Source organism: Acanthaster planci, linkage group LG10, assembly GCF_054643075.1.
Source record: "Acanthaster planci isolate LZ-2023a linkage group LG10, COTS_SCS, whole genome shotgun sequence".
NCBI lineage: Eukaryota > Metazoa > Echinodermata > Asteroidea > Valvatida > Acanthasteridae > Acanthaster > Acanthaster planci.
Window position 1 is genome coordinate 16580626 of NC_141786.1, and position 23572 is coordinate 16604197.

At 41.8% G+C, this 23572-nt stretch overlaps 1 protein-coding gene across 2 annotated transcripts; it reads left to right on the forward strand.

Annotated features, from left to right (window-relative positions):
- LOC110988194 (uncharacterized) lies at window positions 1-20714 on the forward strand. 2 transcript variants are annotated; one of them, XM_087142789.1, is made up of 22 exons: window positions 1-226; window positions 1074-1436; window positions 2545-2685; window positions 4405-4542; window positions 5060-5272; window positions 5681-5784; window positions 6093-6315; window positions 7829-8155; window positions 8604-8909; window positions 9763-10041; window positions 10411-10707; window positions 11273-11404; window positions 11645-11672; window positions 12555-12616; window positions 13230-13442; window positions 14421-14531; window positions 15338-15528; window positions 16229-16351; window positions 17113-17224; window positions 17557-17653; window positions 17843-17942; window positions 18542-20714. In XM_087142789.1, the coding sequence occupies exons 1-22, from the start codon at window positions 175-177 to the stop codon at window positions 18602-18604; spliced, it is 3675 nt and encodes a 1224-aa protein (XP_086998915.1). In that variant the 5' UTR covers window positions 1-174; the 3' UTR covers window positions 18605-20714. The 2 variants fall into 2 exon arrangements, with proteins under 2 accessions (XP_086998915.1, XP_086998916.1); XM_087142790.1 differs by lacking the exons at window positions 1-226; window positions 1074-1436 and adding an exon at window positions 2107-2278.
- Window positions 20715-23572: the final 2858 nt, after the last annotated feature.

Below are 23572 nucleotides of genomic sequence, written 5' to 3' on the forward strand. Positions count from 1 at the left end.
ACCATGACATACATTGTCCTGTGCCAGTTCTGAAGTTGTGTGTTTTTGTTCTAGAAACAGTTAACAACGCGGCGTGGTTCCTTGTTGGGTACTCATTCTGCCTTTACCCCTCGCTGAAGATAGACTAAAACTGATCTTACATCTTCGCTGCTTTGGCTCCCTCAACCCTGAAAAATGGAGACTTGTAATTGCATCGTTGTGTTATTTTTAGCAATGTGTCTACAAGGTAGGTGGAAGTATCTTTCCAAAATCCGTCAAGAGCGTGTTTAATAAGGCTTTGCAAACTGAAACAGTGCAAGTGATTGTGAAAATGTTACTTACATGTACTAGGAAGCCCGACGTGTCGATCGAAGCAGTTTAAGCGGTAGAGTGAACACTGCAGTAAAATGGAGATTCATTGTGTTAATTGTGCATTTTAAGATAACAATTAAAAGTATCATAGTATGAATTAATGTGTGAGTTTACAAAGTATGCATTTAGATATTGATTATAGTTTGTGCTTTGGTAATGGTCGTGAAGCATTGTTTTTACAAGATGGCATGTCTGCGGGTCGGTAGGCCTATGCGCTCCAAAAGAACTTTGTTATAGCAAATTTTGACACCTGATCAGAGTTGATGTCTGCCGTGAAAAAAAAAAAACTATAGATAGTCGAGCAGATGGGATTCATATTTTGATTTGTGTTTGTTCTAATCTGTTCCGGTTTTTTTAATTGTACTTTCTTTTGTTTCGTTTTTGTTTTGTTTGCTTTGCGTTTTCTTTTTTTTCCGTTTTGTTTTGCTTGTTTTGTGTTGTTTTGTTTCTTGCTTTGTTGTGTTTGAAAAATACTTCATAGCCTTTCAGAAAGGTGTTATGTAGCTACGTTTTTGTGTAAAAGACGAAGTTGAAGGAAGTTCAGCTCGCTGACGAGACTGTCATCGTTCCCACCCCGCTAGGGCTACTGTCACGAACTGATTGAACATGCTCTTTGCGTCTTTCCGATGATTATGGGATCTGGGTTTTGACTTTGTTTTTCCTATGTGGATTTGATTTTTGTTTGGGAAAAATGAATTGTTTTTTCTTGCACCCTGTGCTAGACACATCTGCATCGCTAAACGTTCTGAACATTCGTCCGTACGGGACGGCCCGAATAACATCACCGTCGTACCCAGACCAATACCCCCGAAACCTGGACATCACGTGGGCGATCCAGACCGTCGATCATTGGCGAATTCATGTCATCGCCTCGTCTTTCCATCTGGAATCCTGCTGTGACTGGCTGGCAGGCGGGGATGGCACGGACAGCAGCAACTCGACAACTGAGACTTTTCGATCACTTGGACGTTTCGCGGGCCCAGAGGCACTCTCTGATGGCCCTGCAATGTGGTTGAGGTTTAGAACTGATGGGAGTGTCTCATACTCTGGATTTTGTGTCTGGGCCATTAGCGTGCCGGCTGCTCGTAAGTGTGATTACATGCTGAAACAAATAATCGGAGTCATGCAAAAATTTTTAAAAAGTGGCCTGTCTTACTGAGCTGATGAAACATCAGCCTAAGACCAACCAGCAAACAACATTGGCCAATGTACCTCAACGCGCATGTCCATGCAGATGTACGTGTTTTCGGTACCTGGCAAATGTGCAAATGTTTTTAATCAAAGAAGCAATTGTTTTTCTCCTGAAGGCGAGTGGGTTTAGGGTCGTAGAGACAATTTCATGGCATATCCATACAGAACTGATGCATTTGCTGTTGCTTGACAAAATTTTAAGTGTTAACGAGTTTTCCATTTTTTTCTCAAATGGCCCTCGCTAATGGTACTACAGTCTTGTTGACGGTACGCTTATTATTGCTGAAGTCATTTATTGTGTAGGGAGAATGGGGCAGGAATAAGACATTCGACAGTGGCCCACGAACATGAATAGGAAAAGGAAAAAATTCAATCAGTGGTCCTGCAGGTGCTCTGTTGATTGCCATTTATATAATGTCCATTTTGTGCCAGCGTCTGAGAATTACACTCGAATACTGGGAATACGTAAGCTCCAATTTACAATTTGTGCCTTAAATAACAGGCAAGTCCTGCTACTTTCAGTTACTTTAATCCTTCGAATCCTTCAACAAGACAAGATAACTCAGGAGGGGAATCTGCCCCATCATTTTTTCTCCCAAATGTCGTGGCAACGCATTTCTCTTCAAGTCTCAAACCCATGCGAGTTTCATGGTGGCATTTTTGGTACTCATTTTGACACCAGTGTTGTGAGAATCAGCTATGTTGTTTTTGCTCAACAAGCACTTTTCCGAGACAGGTCAGTCCAAAATCCACACTTTCTTCTATTGCGTGCTCAATGCACGCGGGCTGGCATGTTTGATGCCACTTCCTTCAGCTGACCGTTACATCACACATTGACATTTCATTCTGATAACGAATCGCTCTAAATGTATACAATGTTTCAAAACAACCAAAATATGAGAAAGCTGGTTTCTTGGAAGAAGCTAAATCCTCTGGCTATGAGATTCTTTACCCAGCTCTTCGAGGGTGAATTTACTGTTCTTTGGGGCGTACCTATTGCAGGCAGTGTCCATTTCAACTGCACCTTTGAGAATGGAATGTGCGGTTGGGCGCAGTCCAGGGATGACGACTCAGATTGGAGCCTGAACAGCGGAGGAACAACGTCTTCGGATACTGGCCCTGCAGCTGACAGTACGAGAGGCGGTATGTACTAGTTTACTGCATATAGATAAACTCCTTTTTACCACAACACAAAAACCACAGACGCGAACTTCTCTGCAAAGTTGTAAAGAATGGTGCTTAGAAACATGCTTTCAATCAAAACTCGAAGAGAACCACTTGCGTTCGTTAATTGTAAAGCATCAGTGACGTTGTGTCAGAAATGGGGGTGGGGGTGGGGAAAGATGAGGGGAGTGACCTGCCCGGCCATGAAATAGCAGGGGATGGAGAAGGGTGACACCATATGACTCTATAGGCCCAGAGGTCGATGTTCCTTATATTGATGGACGGCTGTATTCAGAATGGCATATTTATGGCTTTAATTGTTTACTTAATTGTTTTCCCTTTTTGAGTGATAATGAATGCATTTTCTTCGTTGGAAGTCTGAAAAACCCTCCACAATATGCTTTCATTTTTGGCTAACTGGCAGAAAGTGTGTGTGGGGCTGATTCAATAGCCCACCCCAACCCCAAAGTGGGGGAGGGGATATATATATATCTATATCCTCGGGATTTACGCCCATGCATAGCATTTCCTAAAGCTAAGTAATTGATTTTTTTTATATTTACTCAAAGAGTCTGTATTGAGAGAAACTGGAAAAGTCTAACACGAATTGTTTGCAGATTTGGACACTTGTGAAAATCTAACTTTTTCTCTTTGCTTTTCAGTTGACCAATTCTTTTCTTACTGACTTCAAATGCTCTGAAGTCCAGCGCGGTGCTATAAATCTTTATTACCTACCGTTGTCCACGGCACGTGCACACCCTAACCCTTACACTTGTCCTTGTGGGGAATTGCATTTGTTCTTGTGTAGTAAAAGAAAATAGTGTGTAAAGCATACTTTCTAATTGCTTCCATTTGACCCCGAATCATTTTCCTTGGCTGAAATTTTGACCAATCGTCCCTGCAGTGGCATAGTGGGGGGGGCACGTTCCCCCAATAAATTCCCGGTGCCCCCAGTGTCCCCTTCTGAAAAAAAAACGGATAAATGGATATTGAACAAAGGTTAAAAAAAAAGTACCCCAAAAATCCACACCACGGAAAGCTGGTTCCCCTCATTAGATGCTGGTGCCCTGTTTATGCCCCCACTAGTTAATTCCTAGCTACGCCACTCCGTCCCTGACAAAAAAACGCTTCAGTTTGCGACGGATAAGTACTCTTTGAAAGTTCCTCTTGTTTGAGTAAATTCCAAGTATCAGTTTCGTTAAATTCTGTGGGGTTACCATATTAGTACCCCACAGTGAATGTTCCTCGTTAGGTACCTCCCATTGTTCTGGTACCCCACAAGGCACCATAAACACCTCACACACGCAAGTATGTAAACGCTTTCAATCGTTGACTCCCTATTGTTCCTCTTTTGTTCATACTTTAACATTTTCGGAAGACCTCCCATATGTTTTGTACACGTTTTCTAACCGTGGACTCATAGGCAACCGTGGACCCTATTGTCCCCTTTTGTTATACGTCCACGATTTGAATAGGCATACAAGCTCACCCACACACACATTTTGAAAAAGCGACCAACGTTCAGGCCTTAAGTGTCTAGATGTACTGCCACCGGTTTTTCTCTTGTCTTTCAGTTGCGTTGGCTTCAAACGCAATCAGGCCCGAAATTCAAAAGCTGTACACTTTTACCACTTCTAAATTGTTGGCATTATGATCCATTACCTGACATCAAAGAACTGGCCCCTCCGATCCCAACAGACGCGTCTGGTGTTTACGTCTACTATGAAGCTACCGGTGGTGGTGAGGGCGACACTGCAGTTCTGTTGAGTCCGGTTATACACAGCATTGCAGGGTTTTGCTTCGGTTTCTCGTACAACATGTACGGCGATACAATGGGTACGCTGCAATTCATTGTTAATTAAAGAGTGTGCAGGCATTGTAGCTCCACGAAACATCGTTATAGAGAGAGAAGACAGAGAAGTTTTCAGTTCACAATAATTATTGCAAGACCTTTGTCTTGTAGTTGAAATGATCCATAGGAGGAACTTTGAATCCACAGAATCATGTTTAGGGACTGAAAAATTACTGTGCGTTTCTTGTGTGGGACGACCGTCATGGTTTGATGCGACGCAGAGATATGACAGAGTTGAAACTGGCTTTAAATGTTCCCGATTTTTAACTGTTCACGTCTTGTGTGAAAAGGAGGCACGTTACATGTGTTAAAGAGACCTAAAGTTTAAAATAATCCTTTGTTAAAGTACTAAAACCGTCATATTTAAGACCAGAAAAAGGGCATCAGCTCCCCCAATCCTTTAGCTACTACAGCATGCACGGCTGCACTGGCATATACTAGGTTACGTCTAGCATCAGACATCTGACTTCTGTTTTGTGTATCATTACTTCCACACGGCAGGCACGCTGAACGTTTACCAGGTCCCGTTTAACGGAAACATCAGCGAGGGTGAAATCATTTTCACAAGGAGTGGACAGCAGACAACGGCGGCGACGTGGCTTTCCGAAAGGATTTGTCTACGGAATGTGGAAACAAGGTTTAAAGTAGCACTGCAGGCAGAGCGTGGAAGTGACTACAAGTCAGACATTGCAATCGATGACTTGAGTACTGAAGGTAGAGGCTTATTTTGCACACGCACCTTTTTCCAAATCAATCTACATACAAATTCAAGGAGACGCCGTTACCTGCACTGCCCTTGCACTCAAGGGTTTTTAACTCGAGCGCGTGCGTGCACATTGACAAGTCACAGCACCTTATCCGGTTCGTAAGTGTGACGTCACTTCTGACTTCAAACCACGCCCACTCCACCCGTGCACTTCACATAGGGTTACATGCACTGATCGTCCTTTATGTGGAACCATTGAACCGGAAGTTAACGTGAAACTTCTCAAATTGTCAAATGATAGCCTGCGAATCGTGGTGTTTGGTTTAGTGTCTCATTTTCCTTTTTTTGGGGGGGGTGGGGGTGGGGAGGGAGGGTTGTTTGGTAGTCTGTTAAGCTCTTTTGTTCCTCCCCCTTAGATTTCTCAACTCCAATACTAATCTGGGACACCAACACCATTTTTCCACCTTCTGGAGGAATATCACAAGTAGTGACAGGAAAGGACCAAACGTATCTCTGTCAGGTACGGAATACCTTTTTTTTCCAATTTCCTCTTGCAGCAACATCACTGATACGATTGTCCATACATTTTCCATGATTAAAAAGTCTTGTGTATGTAGCACACTGAGATATGTTTTGCTTGATTGATGGGAGTTAGTATTTCGGTGAAAGAAAAAAAAGTATAGCTGATTTTTTTTTCCAAAAAAAATCCTAAGCCACTTCTGATATCGTGATTGCTGATACCGCGATATTCGATGTAGGTTGTTCCATAAGTTAGTGATACAAGTTCGTTTCATTGACAAAAACTCCTGAGAATATCCAACACTACAGGTACCCAGATTGCAGGACCCAGCTTCTTTAAAGTGGACAGTGGATTGGCAGGAAGTGACGGCAACCCGGAACAGCAGCTTACAGGACGACAGCGGACTTTATACGAGCACCAGTATTCTCACGTTACCGGCGGCAGACATCCACCAGGGCCAGATTGTGCAGTGCTACGCCCAAACAGACGACCACGGTTTGCTGAGTACGACGATCATGACTCACGTGAAAGGTGAGCAGCCGTTTATGACTCTGTTGTTGCATTGCCGTAGCCCGTATCTAGGATGGCCACCAGAACATTGTGAATATCTTGAGGCTGTAGTGGAGGGTTAGCCGAACTGCATCGGTAGTAGCGCAGTCAGGTTATTCAAATATTTCATTGAACGTTTCATTTACCTAATCAAATGTATGTAGTTTAAAGTGCATTCATTTATGTCAATAATCTAAAGAAATCTTGAATTCTGAAACCCTTAAAGAACTCTATAATTCAGTTGAATCGGGCTTATTCCTTACATATTTCTGAATTATTTTTTAGCAATGATTTCCATCAATAAAGACCCTGAAACGCTGGCCTTCTGAAGGGATTGTGTAAAAGCTTCGAGAGGCGCCTGATTCGACCCCAAAAGAACCCACTCACCTTTGCCTCATTATAAACGTACCAAAAGAACTTACTCACCTTGTCCCCGATTATCAAAGCACGTCTGTGATGTTTTAGTAGAGTCTGGCATAATTCGTCACCGTTTTCATGAAGAGGCGAATTTCTCACCGGCAAGTGAAACTTAGATTTTGAGAAAATCACATTTGAAGTTGGTATCTTTTTGAAGCACTGGTTTTCCACGTATTTGGCGTACCTTTGACTTGTGGTAGGTAGCCCATTTGATTTTGCCAAAAAACAAAACAATACAAAACAAAAACAGAAATTAAAAGAAAAATGGGGCCAAAGTGACTCTTCGTGAGGATGGTGACGATATAGGGTTTTGTGCTTCGTGGCACCACGTCTGTCAGCTTCGTTTCACTAACCATGTCGGTTGCAAAAAGTCGACCTTGCAGAATACCCACATACGGGCAATTCACAATCCAGCGCGCTTCCGAGGGGGTCAAAGGAGAGGTCCTTTTGTCAAGTTCAAAAACATGGCCAACCCATCGCAATTTGTGTTGCTGTCAATACCAGTGGACAACTTGAGGAACTTTTGTTGTTGATCAGTGCACAATGTACCTATCAAAAACCGCTACCTCGATTAATTAGCACCGATACTCATAGAAAACCACTCAAATCTTCTTCCCTGACAACAACGTTACCGGACCCTTTTCCCAAAAGGCCTCTCCTTGGCAGCCTTCAGGCGGCGCACTAAACTGTGAATCGTTCGTTTATTCACAAAATTGGTGACAAGATGACGGAGATAAGTCGCCGAATTGAAATTCCCTTAGAAAAAAAATCAAGGTAGGGGAGGGGTCCTTCCAATCTCGAATGCACAGAAGTACTCTGTTGTTTCCAATTGAAAAGTGCACCCTTCAGAAAAGAGACAAGTAGAAAGTATATCCTTTCCCTCTTGAAAGAATATCACATATTATTTATAGATTTGAGGTGTAAAAACATTTACATACTTTGAAGAGGACGAAGTTTCAATAGGTTATAGCTATTCACGACAGGCGTCCCTTTAGAAGGACCTTATTATTGAATCGCCCTTCAAACATATTTTAACGATTCAATCCTATAACGACAGTTTGTTTCAACCCTTCCACAGTTCCGCCGTCTCAAACCAGTTTATCGCTGTATGGTAGCAGCGGAGCACTGGCAGCGAGAGTTACTCTTGTGGAAGGTGAGCCATATTCCTTCCTCTGCACTGTGAGGCAGACCAGACCCGCTGCCACCATCCGGTGGCTCCTGGACGAGAACGATCAGAGAACCGACCCACCTCCCTCGGGGGATCGTGACACGCTGATGGACACCACTAGCAGCTGGACGCTGGTGCCCAGCCGAGCCAATCACGGGCAGAGGGTGAAGTGTGCGGCGAGCACCGCCGAGTCGCAGTCTCCCCTACCGTCTGTGACAGCCACTCTAGATGTTACAGGTACGCTTTCTGCGCACCTTTGGGTGGTCTGAAGACCATCTCCCTCCCTGTTAGTTGTCACATCCTTGCCCAAACGATCCCTGCAAAACTGGCATGGGGGCTCATTTGCAATTCCTTTCACATCTCGCGTGAGTTTCCTGAGTCTCATCCCTGGACTATTTGAGGGTGAGAAGCATATGCCTGTATTTCAAATACCTTTTTGCTATGAAAACTCTTGCATTATCTCGGTAGGCCCACACTATTATTATTTTATAAGGTTTTTACATTAAAACAGGGGCGATAGGTGAAAGGTAGCTGTAAGGTGGAGATACCTCCCTTGAATGGCAAACACGTAGCCCTAACTCCTGGCATATCAGTTACAGTGACCATGACTGTCTGGATTAAATGCTTGACGCTCCTTGCTTTGACAGCAAAATTGCAGCATTACTGCTTTGGCATTTATCTGCAGGTCCACCTGACAGTCCTACTATCAGTGGCCTCCAGTCGGTGACTGAAAATGAGCGCATCCAACTTAGGTGCCAGGCAAGGCGGGGATATCCCGACGACTGGGAACTGGTGTGGTCTGACGAGGGTTCAACTCTCGCTGGTTCACTGACCACCGCCATCTCGACGTCTGGGAGCCGTTTCACATTCACCAGCATGCTAAACTTCGAACTAAGCAGGGAAGACGATGGAAGAGTGATCAATTGCACCGCTAGGAGACGGGGTTCTTCCCAGCGTGTCACTGCATCTCTGGGTCCTATCAACGTCCACTGTAAGACTCTCTCGTTATTTCTCACTCCTTATGCCTAAGATAGCTCAGCTATTTCTTGACCATCCCAGAGCCGTTGGGCGTATTCTACCTCATGGGAGAATCAGCTATATATGAAAAAACATATACGGATGTAAAACCAATGCCGATCAGTACGAATGTTGAGCTTCAGCACAATGTTAGCATTTTAATGATTTTGTAGTTACGATCATTTGCTGCGTGCGTTTGGTAGTATTGGAAAAGTATACTTTTTGGCTGACTTGTCTTTGAATAAATGGGCGCTGCCCGACAACAAAAAGCTTGATTGACACGATATTGATGTACACGGGATAGGACAGGACACCAAACAAAACAAAACCTCTTACAGGCTTGTCTCTTAAAAATATGCAGTACAGAGATACAGGAAACGATATGTTGGGGGGTACCAGCCTGTCTACTCTTTCGAAGTTAAGTAACCTCAACTCAGTAAGCGAAAGAGTTTTGCCCAATAGCTTTTGAGCAGGCTTCTTAAGCCGAGAATCTGGATCACTTGAGTGGTGTCCATTTTATAAATGTTGGACATGATTCTTGGAGAGTGTGTCGTGTTGAGACAACCCACGTTCCTATGTGGCATTCTTTTCGAACATGGATTCCTGCGTTCTGATGATAATCTATAAGTTTCTACGAATTAAACACTCCATTTGCAATTTTCCAGTGTTGCCGTTTTAAGTGTAAATATACCTCGTTTACTTTGACACAAGTTTGGAGAGAACTTGTGGTTATGAATCTGGGGTCATGAATTGTAGCACGATAAATAAAACTGTTTGACCAAATTTGGCATGGCTTTTCTTTCCCCACGTGAAAACCACATATTCAGACCATCCGTACCTTTCTGAGCCAGTGGCCCCTGGCCCCGTCTGGGAAGGTGATGACGTCATTCTTTCCTGCAGCGCAGACGCCAACCCCAAGCCGGCTAACTTTATCATCTGGGAGAAGGTCGGGTCCTTTGCCTCGCTACCTTCGGTCTACAGCGATGGCACAAGCACTCTGACACTGCTCAACATCAGCAGGGAGCAGGCTGGCCCATACAGGTGCCGTGGGGACAACGGTGTACCACCGTTAGTGCATTCCAGTCACATAAACCTCACCGTTCGTTGTAAGTATCCGTCTAATTACATCTGCGTGTAAACAATGGGAACCTTTGATGTGCCTTATTGTATAATGTAGGCAGTGTTCAAGGATTTTTTGGAGCTGGGAACGGTTCAGGATTTTTGGCATCACAAGAGAGACTACTTATATTTAGCTGAGATTAGCTTGGCTAAATTGTTTACGTGGGACTGCCTACTTCCTGTCCAACCAAACTAGTGTGATCGACATAGGTACAAACTTAGTTATGTTGTACTTGGCCTGTTTGATACAATACATACATTTATTATGGATATGCGGTATTTTTGTTCTGTTCCTCGTACCAGTGCTATTAAGTGCCAAAAACTTATTTATTAACGTGGTTCATTGACAAAAACAGTTAAACCATATCCACCCTTGGACGTCTCGATTCAACAAGGACGTATCACTACGGAGTCGTTGACCGTCAAATGGACGCCGGGCAGCGAGGGAGGCGAGAAGCAGTGGTTTTACGTTAGTTACAGCGAGACGGGATATACCGGCGACTCGGTATCCGCCATCAGAAGTGTCAAGCTGTACAACGTCAGCGAGTACACGCTGGTCGGCCTACGTCCCGACACTGAGTACGAGGTTGAGGTCTATGCGGAGAACGCCAATGGTGCCAGCGAAGCCGTTAAAACACTGGGCACCACTCTTCGTAAGACTTGTTTTCATCCCGTCAAACTCATCCTTTTACCCAACCATATTTAAAAAAATAGGTAAATAAAAATGCCACCCGAAGCCCCACTATATTTTAAGTTGCGGACAGTTTATTACAGTAATCAAACGATAATTATACGGATACTAACTAGGTGCTTACCAATTAATTGCAAAGAAAACCAATAAATTGACTGGAACGAATTTTGATTCATCAACTTTTGGAATATCGTGCCGGTGCCCTACCAACTGAGCTAACCGGGTCTGTATTGGTAGATTCTCTTGAATGGTATGGTGCCTTGGATTTTATGATTTTCGACTTGCCCCCCACCCCACTAACGCAACTAACAAGTTGGAAGAACCGCCAGTGCACGGTTGGGTAGCGGTCGGTAGAGCGCCAGCTGGTTCTAATCACGCTCCGCTGCATTATTCCTCTTCGTCACTAAAATAGGCTTAATCGCGGTGCAGTCAAGCACTTTTGTTCCTCTTTGCAAGTTAAAGACTGTAATAATGAGATTACCCTTCAGTAATGAATGTGTTTCTCACTTGTTTTACGGGTTATACAGGGCCCCTCCTGACGACCTGGCTGTATTTAGCCGGTATTGGTGCCCTGACGCTTCTGTTGTTCATCAGCACCGTAATAAACCTCACCCAGTGTTACAGAAGTAAGAGCACGAGGCAGAAACCATCCAAAAAAGGTAGCACTGTCAATTTTTCTCATTAAAGACGGAACTTCAATATTCCAAGCGAAAGGCTGGAAAGTGTGGTCTCACATTGTCATAGTCTGAAAATTCCCCAAGTCGCTTCCATTATGCAGGCTCAACCAGTGTGAATTGATTTTCTTTACCCACAATGTTTAAGGTTCATTTTTAATTATTACATTGATTGTATGATTTTTTTCTTTTGAAGTAACTACCTTTTCATTTTCCTCCCCTTAGAAACTCAACCACAAAGTGTCTCGGAACGGTGAGTCCAGCGAAGCCGCCTTTCCATATGCGCGTCATCTCGCCAAGCGTTGTTTTGGGGCGATGTGACAGACGAACGCAACGGAGTCTTGTGTTATGTTAAAGGAGTCAATTTTTTTGTCCGTTAAATTAAATAGCATGAACGCATCGTGTATACAATGCAACACCAATGAAAGAAATACTTAATGCACCTTAAGAGTTATTGAAGTGCTGTGTATTTGACTTGAAGTCTATAGTGCGTCATTTCCAAACGCTGACAACTAATACATTGAAACTATGGTCACCCACAACTAACCAAGACGGAACCAGCGATGAATCTTTTGTTTACCCCGCTAAACGCAGCTAAAGTCTTTTTCCTTTTGAGTTAATATCATTTTAAAAGCACGTGGCCTAGGAGCCAAAAGTAACCCGCAGTTGTGCTGAATGGAGACATTTCCAGGATTTAATCAATATCATTGTCAGGAAAACACCAATAATTTGTGTCTAGTCTGGTGCATCATGCCTGCGCTAGCACGTAGGCAACGAGCAAGCAGGTTGATCAAGGTACTCTTTCCTCAAATATCCACCTTGACTTCAAACTTCCCCCTCACTTGCAAAGAGGGGGAGCGCCTGGTGGAGATATTTTAACCGGATTTGTAAACGCCCCCAATGAACTTGCGCAGACTTCATGTTAAAATGAAGGATTAGCAAGGAACACTCGGCGCACCAACAGCCTAACGCGCATGAACGAACCCAAACTCATATGCGGAGAAATTTGCATTTCACACCCGTTGCTGATTTGCAAAATAATTGAACGCTAATATTCAAGATTGGAGCAGATATCTTAATTTCCCTCTCACCTTCCTTTTTGTAATGAGTTCCTCTGTTTTGAACACTTTAATAGGAAAGCTGGCACCAGGGTGTCATCACGGGTCGTTGAAGATATGACAAGTTACGAAAATGTTGGTAAGTGTGCACACAGCGAGTATGGAAACGAATGTGTTGGAGACATTAACATCTACCAATGATCGTTAATCTGAATAGGTCTGTTTCCTCTCACAAGACATGCCAAAGCGCTTGTGCTTTAAAGTGGCAGGAGGCTTACTTCAAATTATATAGAGATGGGCATTCCGTTTCATACTCCAAGCTTCAAGCTCCAACAACTTCAAGAACAATAACAGCATACAAAAGCAACAGCAAAACAAAAACAATAAAACAAAACAAGCACCCCAAAGCCTCTTTATCGAGTCATGTGCATTATATGTTTAGTATTTTCTGCGTCGAGGGAGTGAGGTTTAAACTACGACGTTCGGTACATTGCCCAACAACACGTACATTTCTCAAATGTCAATTGCATTTTTCCGGACAAGCACATGTATGGCTTAATTAGCCAGATTAAAATGACCTTTACCGCAAAAGTGGAGAAACCTACGTAAAAGAGGAGCCATAGAATAGAAAACTTTTTTGAGTTGTCCTCTGCTTTGCTCCATGGAGGAGCCGAAAGCTCGATGTGGAATTTTCAGGGACTGACTCTTTTTCATTTAAAGAGTGACCACAGTTTTATGACTCCTGATTTCAGCAATACCGATGCAGACCGTTAGAGCACGGGTCGTTGATCCGGTGGAGTCCACATACGATGACACCTCTGACTGCCAGGCGACGATCTCGCGAGACCAGCTAATCTTTGTGCGAGAGCTCAGCCAGGGAGCTTTCTTCAAGCTGCTGCTGGCTAGAGCCAAAGGCATCGAGCGGTCTGGTGTTGTAACCCCTGTAGCCCTCAAAACGGTGAAAGGTAGGCGCAGGTTAGGAATGCTTCGTAAACGCATTTTTATGATCAGCAAGAGAGTGCATACTAGCATTGCCCATCTGCCCAGCTGTTCTTCGAGACAAAATTACTTTTGTATCCATTGCAGCAATAAGTCTATAAAATATTCCTCTTGCTCCCGCTAGACGTAAACGGAATTATCATACTAATTATATTTTTAATGTCCTAAAAATTGCAAAACACCATGGAGCATCTTAATTGGAATTGGTGCCATATAAATGTATCATTTTCAGTGTAATTATTATGGACAAAATATGGACAAAATAACATTGAATATGTCTTGCGCATCTTGTAATCTTGTAACATTTTCAACGGGCGTTATACGTGGTTTTGACAGGAAACGTGAAACAGAAACAGAAAAAAGGAATGAATAAAATTTTTAACAATTCAAAAGAAGGTTTGAACCCGCACGTATTACAACCTGCTGTTATAACTTTACAATGTCCATATAACGGGACATACACCAAATTATTAGTAATTTGCGTTATATTCTTTTTTATGGCTTGCCGTAGTTACCTATCAATCCTACAGTTTTCCCTTTTATGGGTATTGCTAAGGGAAAAAAGATGGAAACACCCACATTTGTTTCAGCTAACCACGAAATAAAAAATGAACGTTGTTGCCTATACGCAAAGACTGTTGGGGAAGACCAAACTGACCAGGCAAGACACATATGGACAAGGAACAACGTTGGTGTTAATTCGAATGAGGGAAAACAAGGCTATTTTCCGAAAATATCCCCATCCGTCTGCTTTGGACGGCGTCATATTCTACCACATTTGTGCAACGCTCCTCTTCTGTACCTCTTTCGCGGGAAAAGCAAATGTAATGGACACGTAAACAGTCCTGAAAGTAGAAAACAAATGTAAAAAAAACTGCTGTATTTGCACCTCTAGCGTAGTTTTTGGTATGTTTCCTGTCCGTGTCATTTTATTAACCTTGCAGATGAAACCGATCAGAAGGAGAGACAGAACCTAATCTGGGAGCTGAAATCGATGAAATCGCTCACCCGCCATTCTAACATCGTCCAGCTACTTGGGTACTGCATCGAGAAAGGTACGACAGTTTTGGCCATGCACAGAAAACATATCCGCATATTTTGACATTTGCCACATGAGACTGATGACAAACAACGATGGCAAAACCTGTGAAGGGAGTGTACCAAAAAACATTGACGAATTTCCCCTAAACTATGTAGATTGAAGAAACAACTCTGCCTCTTGTAACAGAGTCTTCAATAGAAAATGTGGAATAACAAAAAGCAAATTTGACAGCGAACCAGAAAGGGAAAGTTTACTGAAACCTGTAAAATGCCAATACTGAATTCAATATATTTTAATGGACTATGGCGGTAAAGGCAAGTGAGCTAGTATTCATTAACTCGAGTTCAGTGTTTTAGTACCAACTGGTGCCCTTTATGACAACCATTTCCTTTTGTCTTTAAGCTTACGAGAATTCTCCCAAAGTATTTTGTGTTCTAGGCATCCATCTGAGTGCAACGTGATTACAAGGTACTTAAGAAGTATTTATTGCTGTTTGACCAGTTCACCCTCCCACACATTCCCCCATGAATGCATGGCTTCTTCGTTTCGTTATAACATGATATAGTGAGAAAGGTGAGACAGAATATTAATAACTTGAGAGTGGCAGAAAAAATAGTTGCATCCTTGGCAGACCAATTTTTTTATCATGGAAATAAACCAAATTCTTTTCAAAATTGGGAAAATCAGCAGAGTTCGATGTTCGCCATTTTGAAGGATGACATTCAAAATTGGTCTGTGCAAATTTTAAAATGACCGCAGATTGCAAATGGTTCCTAATTTAGTTTGACTCCAACTCATTTGTATAAATCCTATGAACAGATCCAATGTATATAATCCTGGAATACACGGCCAATGGGACATTGAAGGAGCTCCTTGCTGACCATCAAAGCCAGTCAGAGGCGGTGTATGACAACCTAAGGGGGGCTGCCGACTCCTCTCTCACCCCTCAGACTCTGCTGAGCCTGGCGAAGGGTGTGGCTGACGGCATGGCTTTCCTGGCCTCACACGCGGTAAGACTCGATGTAGTTATGTATACCCACCAGCTTTAAACAGACACATGACAATTATACATGTCAAGATCTAGTGATGCAACAACGCCTTCGTAAGCGCGTGGTGCAGCAGGTGATTTTCACTTGTAAACAATAATTTTCCAATTGTGCGCACACAATCTTGTTTTTTCTCTCACGATCTGTTCCTGGAAAGCTACCACATGCTGGCACATTACTGAACGTCATTAGTGGCCATTGTTAAGATTTGAAGTGTTGCGGGCTACCTTACTTTTTCACTTGAATTATTGCTTTATTCACATTTTTGTGTAAATAAAACATGCGAATACTCTAACAACTGTGTATAAATAACCTTTGTCTTTTGTAAAACGCTACTCGCGAAAGCCCACTCCCTTTTGGCCGAAGCATTTGAATTCGTGCCTTGTCTAAGTACTGCTCTTTTGCCGTAAATTTACTTGTTTAATTTCATTTATACTAAACGCTTGAGGTATTTTACCGAATAGCACACTTTTGTTATATATCATTAAATACACTTTGACTCGCCAAAGTCTATTGAATTGATTTGTGCTGCTTGGATGATTTCCAAAGAGGATGACTCTACTATCCAGGAGGGCTGGGATCTAACCGATGTTTGATCTAGCCGAAGCCTGTGATTTTTTTGCACTCCATTTGAGGATTTTTCTCCCTCTCTTTTATATCTTAGTGCCTTCACAAAGATCTTGCAGCTTGCAACGTTTACGTTGGTGATGGAATGGTCAGCAAGCTCTCCGATTTTGGATTTGTCAGTGACGTTGCTCACATGAGAAAGTATCAGCGACAGAACCAGGTATTACAGACGACCAGGCACAGAATGAGTGGACAGTATTTAGCATTGCAATGTAGCCTATACAGCCCCTGAATGAACTTTTGATTGGTGCGTCGTTGATCACGTTCCATTCAACTAGTACTTCTGCTAAACTGTTACTGTTTAATCACAATGTTGTTTTAGTTGCGATGGTGTTGTTAGCACGTTTCCAGCTTCTCATACACATTAAGTGAGAGATCAATCCTTTCGTTTCCATTATTCTTCTCGTGTCGTTGAACTTTTCATTGTACTTCATCAAGTTGTTGTCAACTATGCATAATCTTAATGAGCATTTATTATTTGTGCAATGGGAGAATTTCCAATGGGAGGCATGTTTGAGATTACATTCACTTCCAAAAATTTAGTTTTTTTAATTAATGTAAAACATTCAAAAATGCCTGATAGCTAAGCCCCTTCTGACAGTCTTTAGGCTTCAAAAAACCTTTTTCTGTTCCTGAAACCTCGACGAACTGTTGGATTCCTCTCGGGTTTGTGCAGTGGCTTTTAAGGTTATGACCTAGGGGTAATTTACATAGATTCTCACTGCGGTTCTGCGGTTTGGTTGAAACTCGGGATGCCAGAATTGAAGTTAACTTTATTTTCGCCATTGAAGAAGGTCCGCAGCTATGGAAAGTTAAAAACCCGCGCTGTTTAAGAAATGGTGTTTTCTTCATGATAATAATCATTTATTGAATCGCATAGTATAGTATTTTGATCCAGTAATCTTATATTTCAATATCTAGGGTTGTGTCCCACTGCGATGGATGGCACTAGAGTCGGTCCGTGATGATGTGTACACAACAGAGAGTGATGTGTGGTCCTTTGGGATTCTTCTCTGGGAAATCGTAACTTTGGGTGAGAACACGACATATCATATATCTAAATGAAAATCAAGCAAAGGTTGACGAAACCAGGTGAAAGGAACTACGGTTTGTTTTTAATTTCTTGCTGTTTCTATTTTGGCTGAGAAGGATTTTGGAAGGCTAGTTAGAGAGGGTTAAACATAAATATTATGTTCCCGTTTTAGAGATTGTATTAAAAGGTGATGACCGTGTGACTTTAAAGAAGGATTTGTTGACGCAAGCTACGAACATTTTAGTCAGGCATAATATTGAACATCTCTATTGTATAACGTTGTCTACTTTCCGGTCTAATTTAACGTTTATACACACCTTTATGATTCTTAGGCTGCAAACCGTATCCTACCATGAGCGCTGAAAAGGTGGCTGCCAAGTTGAAGTCAGGGTATCGGATGCCTCGACCAAGCCATTGTCACACAAAAGTGTGAGTTCTGTTTCTTTAACACATCTTTCATACTTTTGTTATATCTAGCCATTAAGTGTGCAATCTACACTGGAACTTGTTCAGTGTAACTATTTTGTCTAGTGGTGATGTACGTAATGGCAGGTGTCATATGAGAAGTAGGATTACTTCTATTCTCCAGATAGGAATGTTTATCTTTGTTTGCTTCAGGTACCAGCTGATGCTGGCATGCTGGGCCAGGAATCCATCAGCGAGACCGACCTTTGCGACAGTTGGTGAGAAACTCGGGAAACTAATGGGAAAAGCTAACGTGAGTTTAGGCAGGAGAATAGACCTCATTTCCTACCTGATCTCTGAATTGGTGCGTTTCTCAAGTACAGGTCTGCGCCTGAAGTCACCGGCGGCCATACAAAGGTTATACAAAGTTTACTAGCCATTTTGATCAAATGGTTGGTGACAAAAATGGTTACAATGCTGCTCCAGCCAATGATCAACTTTATATTTGGCACGGTTAGATGGCCGCTGGTGGCTTAAATCGATACAAAACTACAGCAAAACCAGACTTAAAGCTAGCAAACAAGACTTCAGATAGCAATTGGAACGGATAGAACTACAGATCACATTCCTTTTATACAAACTTTTTCGATAGTTTTCCAGGTAAGAGGTAAATAAAAGTTATTTGTGCACTGTTGTTTCCAATATTATGCATTTTTAAATCCATAACGGGAGAGATGGAATGAAAGAAATTGAATCTTAATTATATCTATATCCTCTTATATCTTAAGTATTATTTTCATTAGTCAAGTGTTTAAAACTAAAAAATTTGATTGTTCAGATTAAAATTGTTTTCAACCACTAATTCATTTCAACACATTCTCCTTTGATGGTTTTCCTTAATTTTCACTGCAGGAGTACATATCATTGGAGGGATACCAGGGACATCTCTACAAAGCAAACGTTGCGGATGGCTAAAACCTTTAAAAGATATAGGCCTTGATCAGTAGGGTTATTGTCTTCTTTTAAAAACTTTCAAAGTAGAAAGTATCCATTAATTAACTGTCGCTATGTACGTTAATCACACTCCAAACAAATATACTGCAGTTGAGTACTTTATATTGTATATTAATATGCACAAAAGTAGAAGCCCATTTGTTAGAGAAGACCACTGCCGCTGACAGCTACCGATAAATGCCCTGACATCGATTTCTATATTTACTCTTAAACAAAGATAGATTGAAGTCAAGTAAGAGGCCTGCAATAATGTATGCGCGCACATGATGCCCAATGCTGACGCGCCATGCGCAGTAGTTCCGATCATCTCCTCATCCCTATCGCCACCCCTGTACGCATGCGCTTTCCATGCTTTGCTTTGACTTATCAGATCCGAAACGATTGTGCTGGTTAGAACTAAATCATCTGGGTCAACAGAGCTATGGCCATATCCAGTGTATAAAGTTTAGTCCTGATTGCCCCAATAAATTTTAAAAGGAAAAATGATAATCTTTCGGAGCAAAGTTGGGTCTCCGAGTAAATGTACTCTTCTCTCCAACTTATAAATATACCTTTATTGGCGAGGAAAATCCTCTCTTAGGATTGCCAAAACAAGCAGCACTGAAATTATTTCAGCGATAAGGAAGATTAAAGAAACCTACGATAATGGTTGGCCTGAAACTAAATTAAAATGTTAAATACTTTTTAATCCTTGAATAAAAAGCAAGATTTCTCTGGTTTCAAAGCGGTAATCTCTTCACCGCTTCATGTTCAGACTATTGTTACATTTGGGGAGTGCTGAATGAAACCCAGTGCATCTTTCGTTTCAATTCCCCCTTTCTGTTATTCTGACAAAAGAAAATTGATTCTATCAACTGCTAACAGATTTTACAGAAGTAGCCTTGAAAAAAGGATTTTAGTACTGAAGTTGCAGTATGAATTCATGTACCCCTTTCACCTTTAAGAGATATTTTACCTGACAATGTTTCTTTTATATGCTTTCTTAAACTCCACTGAAAGCGTGGATATGTAACCACAATTCAGCAAAGATTACGAACGGCTAGGCTTACCAAATTAAGCAAGGTGATCTGCTGTCCGAGCTCTTGGAGCTTGGAATTGTTACACAAATCGAATAAAAGTTATTTAGTTTCTTGTTTCATTCATCTATGAACTACACTGCAGCTTGAGAGGACTGAGAGAAAAAAAGACAACTTTTGTCTTTTTCACTTTTTTTGTATTTTGGGATTTTCCCCTATTTAATCAGAATATGTACTCTCAAATCATTACAATCGTGTAAATAATGGAAACATCTCCGTCACAGGAGCACCTTTGATAACAAAGCTGGCAAAGCGTAGTTTATTGGCATTTGCAACTGAATATTATAATCCTGTGGAATGCTTGTAGCTGTAACTTTGGTAGATTTGTCTAGTCAAAAGTGGAAAAAGATGTTCGAAACAAAATCGTCAGACATTTATTGTTATTGTATTGCAGAAGTTGGCTGTAAAGTGCATCTGGCAACAGAGTTATGTGAGTTTATAATTGTACTTATTGTTAATATCCCCGAATAAACACCACCAGAAATTTCAATATTCACTCAGTAATGTTATCGATTTTAAGTAAGAGCTGGATTACTGCGGATCGTGGGGAAACAAGTAAAAGGGTCGTTAGTATTTGGACTGAAGCCAATATCGGTTTTTGTGATGAGGTGAATCCTCAATTTTGTCAGGAAATGCAGTACTTGAATTACGTATGTGGTTAAAAATAGGAAATTTCACTTATATTGACTTTGAAAGCGCTTATACATCCGTGACCGTTGCATTCAAAAATGTTCCCCCGGAATTCTTCAAGATAAGGGGTTACATGATTAAAATTAAACCGACAGTTCCACTAAATTTCGTTTGACATAGTTGCAACGCAGAGAAACTTTTTCTGCATTTTTTCTTATTACAAAAGTTACAAATGCACATGAGTTGAAATTGTTTGTGGAACAACATCTTTTTTTTTTTAAAGGAATTTGTTTAAGTATTTGTTGCATGTAATTGATGTAACTCAGTGTTTTTCATTGAATAAAACAAGTCTGCTTTTAATAATACGCTTTCTTTACATTTGAAACTTACAGCCTGTTACCGTTTATTTGTAAAGTTTGCTCACAATAATGTGGGTTTTACATATTGCATCTGCCCTGCCCTTTCCCGCCACGTCTTGCCCCGCCCCGCCCTTCCCAATCCTGCCCTGTTCTGCCCTGCCTGCCTTTAATATGCCCCAATTATATACTGTTGCCATGACATTAATTATCATGCTTATTCTTGGATTCTTACAAAACTACAAAAGGATATGATTAATTATCGTGAACCACAAATAAGATTGTCTTTTGTGCTTTTTACAGGGGTGGTTTCTATCAATTTTTGTTTTTAATTTATTGAATGGACAGTCCACTCTTCAGAAAGTGTGCATGCAGTGTCGACAGTTTCCTGGTCCACTTTTGCAGTCGCTATGCAGTGTCGTAATTGACAGGCAATGCCAATGGGGTGTTTGTTCCGTTTTGCTGTATTTTTTGTGCCTTCTCTTCCGTTTATATTTTTATCATAGTAACAGAAACATGCAGTCAACCAAAAAAAGTAACAATAATAATAACTATCTAATTGTGGCAATTGTCTCGCAGGAAATGAAGGAAGGGAAATTTTAATGCATTTTCCAGATCAAAACAAACTGAGTCTTTGCCAAGTAATATGTTTGGAATGGACATCTGGAAATTTAAGCTGAAACGTGAAGTCCGAAACACTTGTCCCCGGTACTGGTGCGAAAATATCCTTCACAGCCCGCCTTATTTATTTTCTCATTACAAAGAATTGGGATATTATTCAATATCCCATCCCCTGGTCAAAGGTTGGAAGGTATATATCTCACATTCCCTGGACTTAAGGCTCCTGCCAGGTAGTAACTAAAAAGAGCAATTTTTTTGGAGAACTGCGTACGCCAAGTGATTGACATGTCAAAGGATGACTGGCAGTCCCTTTGCATTGATTGTCACACAGGCCCAGATTTTATGGCCAGCTGTAACTCATGTCTTTAAGGTTATAAACGGCGCTTTGGAGATTAGAATGCGCCAGTTAAAAATGTGGTTCTTTGCCATGTCAATAGCATTCTACATTCCTTTGTTGAATTGTTAGAGAGAACTTGTATGAGCTGTCGACAGCTGTCCAATAACCGAGAGCGCCTTTTGTCACATGATGGTATGACCATAGTCCCTGGGGATGAAGATACAGTCATTCTTCGCGTAGGCTATCTTGACGGAAGAGTCACCATTGAAATAGGTTAAGGGATCTGTTGTCAGTATTTGCGTGGAAGCGGTTTTGGCACGAGGACGGATTGATGATGGTTCTTTGCAAATCACTACACTACATTTTATAAAGTACCATGGTAAGGATTAGACTCGGTTTGTTTGGATGCGAGGTTGTAGAAGTGTTGCAGGTAGATGATCTTATACGTGAGATAGATAACGCGTACTAGTAATTACGTCTTTCTCGACTTTTATGTACATGCATCTCAATATATCAACACCAAATGGGAAGAGTACTTCACAAGTTTATTTACCGAAACAGTAAAGAACAGTAGCATAATTTTCAAGTTTGCCATTTAAAGTCGATATAACAGTTGTGTCAAGTGTGCCTACGAACTAATAATGTGTATATTCCAGAGTTGATGGAAAAACCTTATCAGATCTTTGACTGGAAGAGATTTCTACGTGGAGACAATCTGCAGCCATCAGCGAAGGAGCTTAATGAGCCCCAGATATCATAAAGACTGACTTGAAAAGGAAAACAGCCTCAGTGGCAGTTTCGATTGCCCCAAACATCCTGTCATCTGAAACACTGAGTCGTTGGATACCGGTAGTAGCAGTGACGTCAATTTGTGCCGTAAGTGGGGTGCGGGGTGGAAAATGAGGAATTGTGCCCGGGTGGGTGTGGCTGAAATTGTTTCTGCATTCAGTCGGGGACCTGAACAATAGAGGACAATAAAAGTCCCCGATTGACAACTTTGAAGAAAACAAATGGGTGGTCTTCTAAAAAAAGTTAAAGTACAAACAATAGAGGAACAATAGGGGGTCCCCAGTTGCAGGCAAATGCACACTTAATCGTGTGTGTGGGTGTGACCATTCTCCACTGATTGATACAGGGGACCAGGGTTAACCCGGGGCGTGGAAGATAACGAAACATACGAAAGTGTGGGCGAGTTGCAGCATCAGCACAATGGAAGAAAGGAACCTATGCACCCTCCCCACACACACCCACCCACGACCTCATCATCGATGCCAAACAGCGTTCTCCGAGTCCCGAAGCGAGTGTGATGGGAAACAACTCGAGTCAGATGTCCCATGGATAATTTTAGTTGCTTAATTAACCCTGAAGTGCGGTGGGCGGAATCCGTCCCCAAGCAATTTTCCCAATATCGCCGCAGTGCATTCGTTCAGGAGCTGTGAGTATTGGGGGGGGGCTATTTGGTACACTTTTTATATTACACTTTTTATAGTACACTCTTTATAGTACAATAACTATAGTACACTTTTTAGGGTACACGTTGACCCAAAATCTTAAAATGTTCCCCCAACACAATAGACCCATGGCCCGGCTGGAGGTCCATACTTAAGTAACATGATACAATAGACCGTGGACCGACCGTGAGGCTCCAAAAGTGAATGAAAGGATAAGAGTCCTTAGTCCCTATAAAATGGACCGCGGGTGTTTGGTCTCGGACAATAGACGGCTCGTGGCGCCGGGGCTAAAAGCCTGTTTGTGTATTTTTTTTAATGGATAAACGCCGATAATGAAAGCGAATGATACGACGCACTTCTCTTACAATCGTCGCCATGGCTTTTTGTTTCGCGGATTTCATAATTCTAGAATAAAGATGGTCACATGAGCGTCATGAAAGGGGTGACCAAAGATGAGG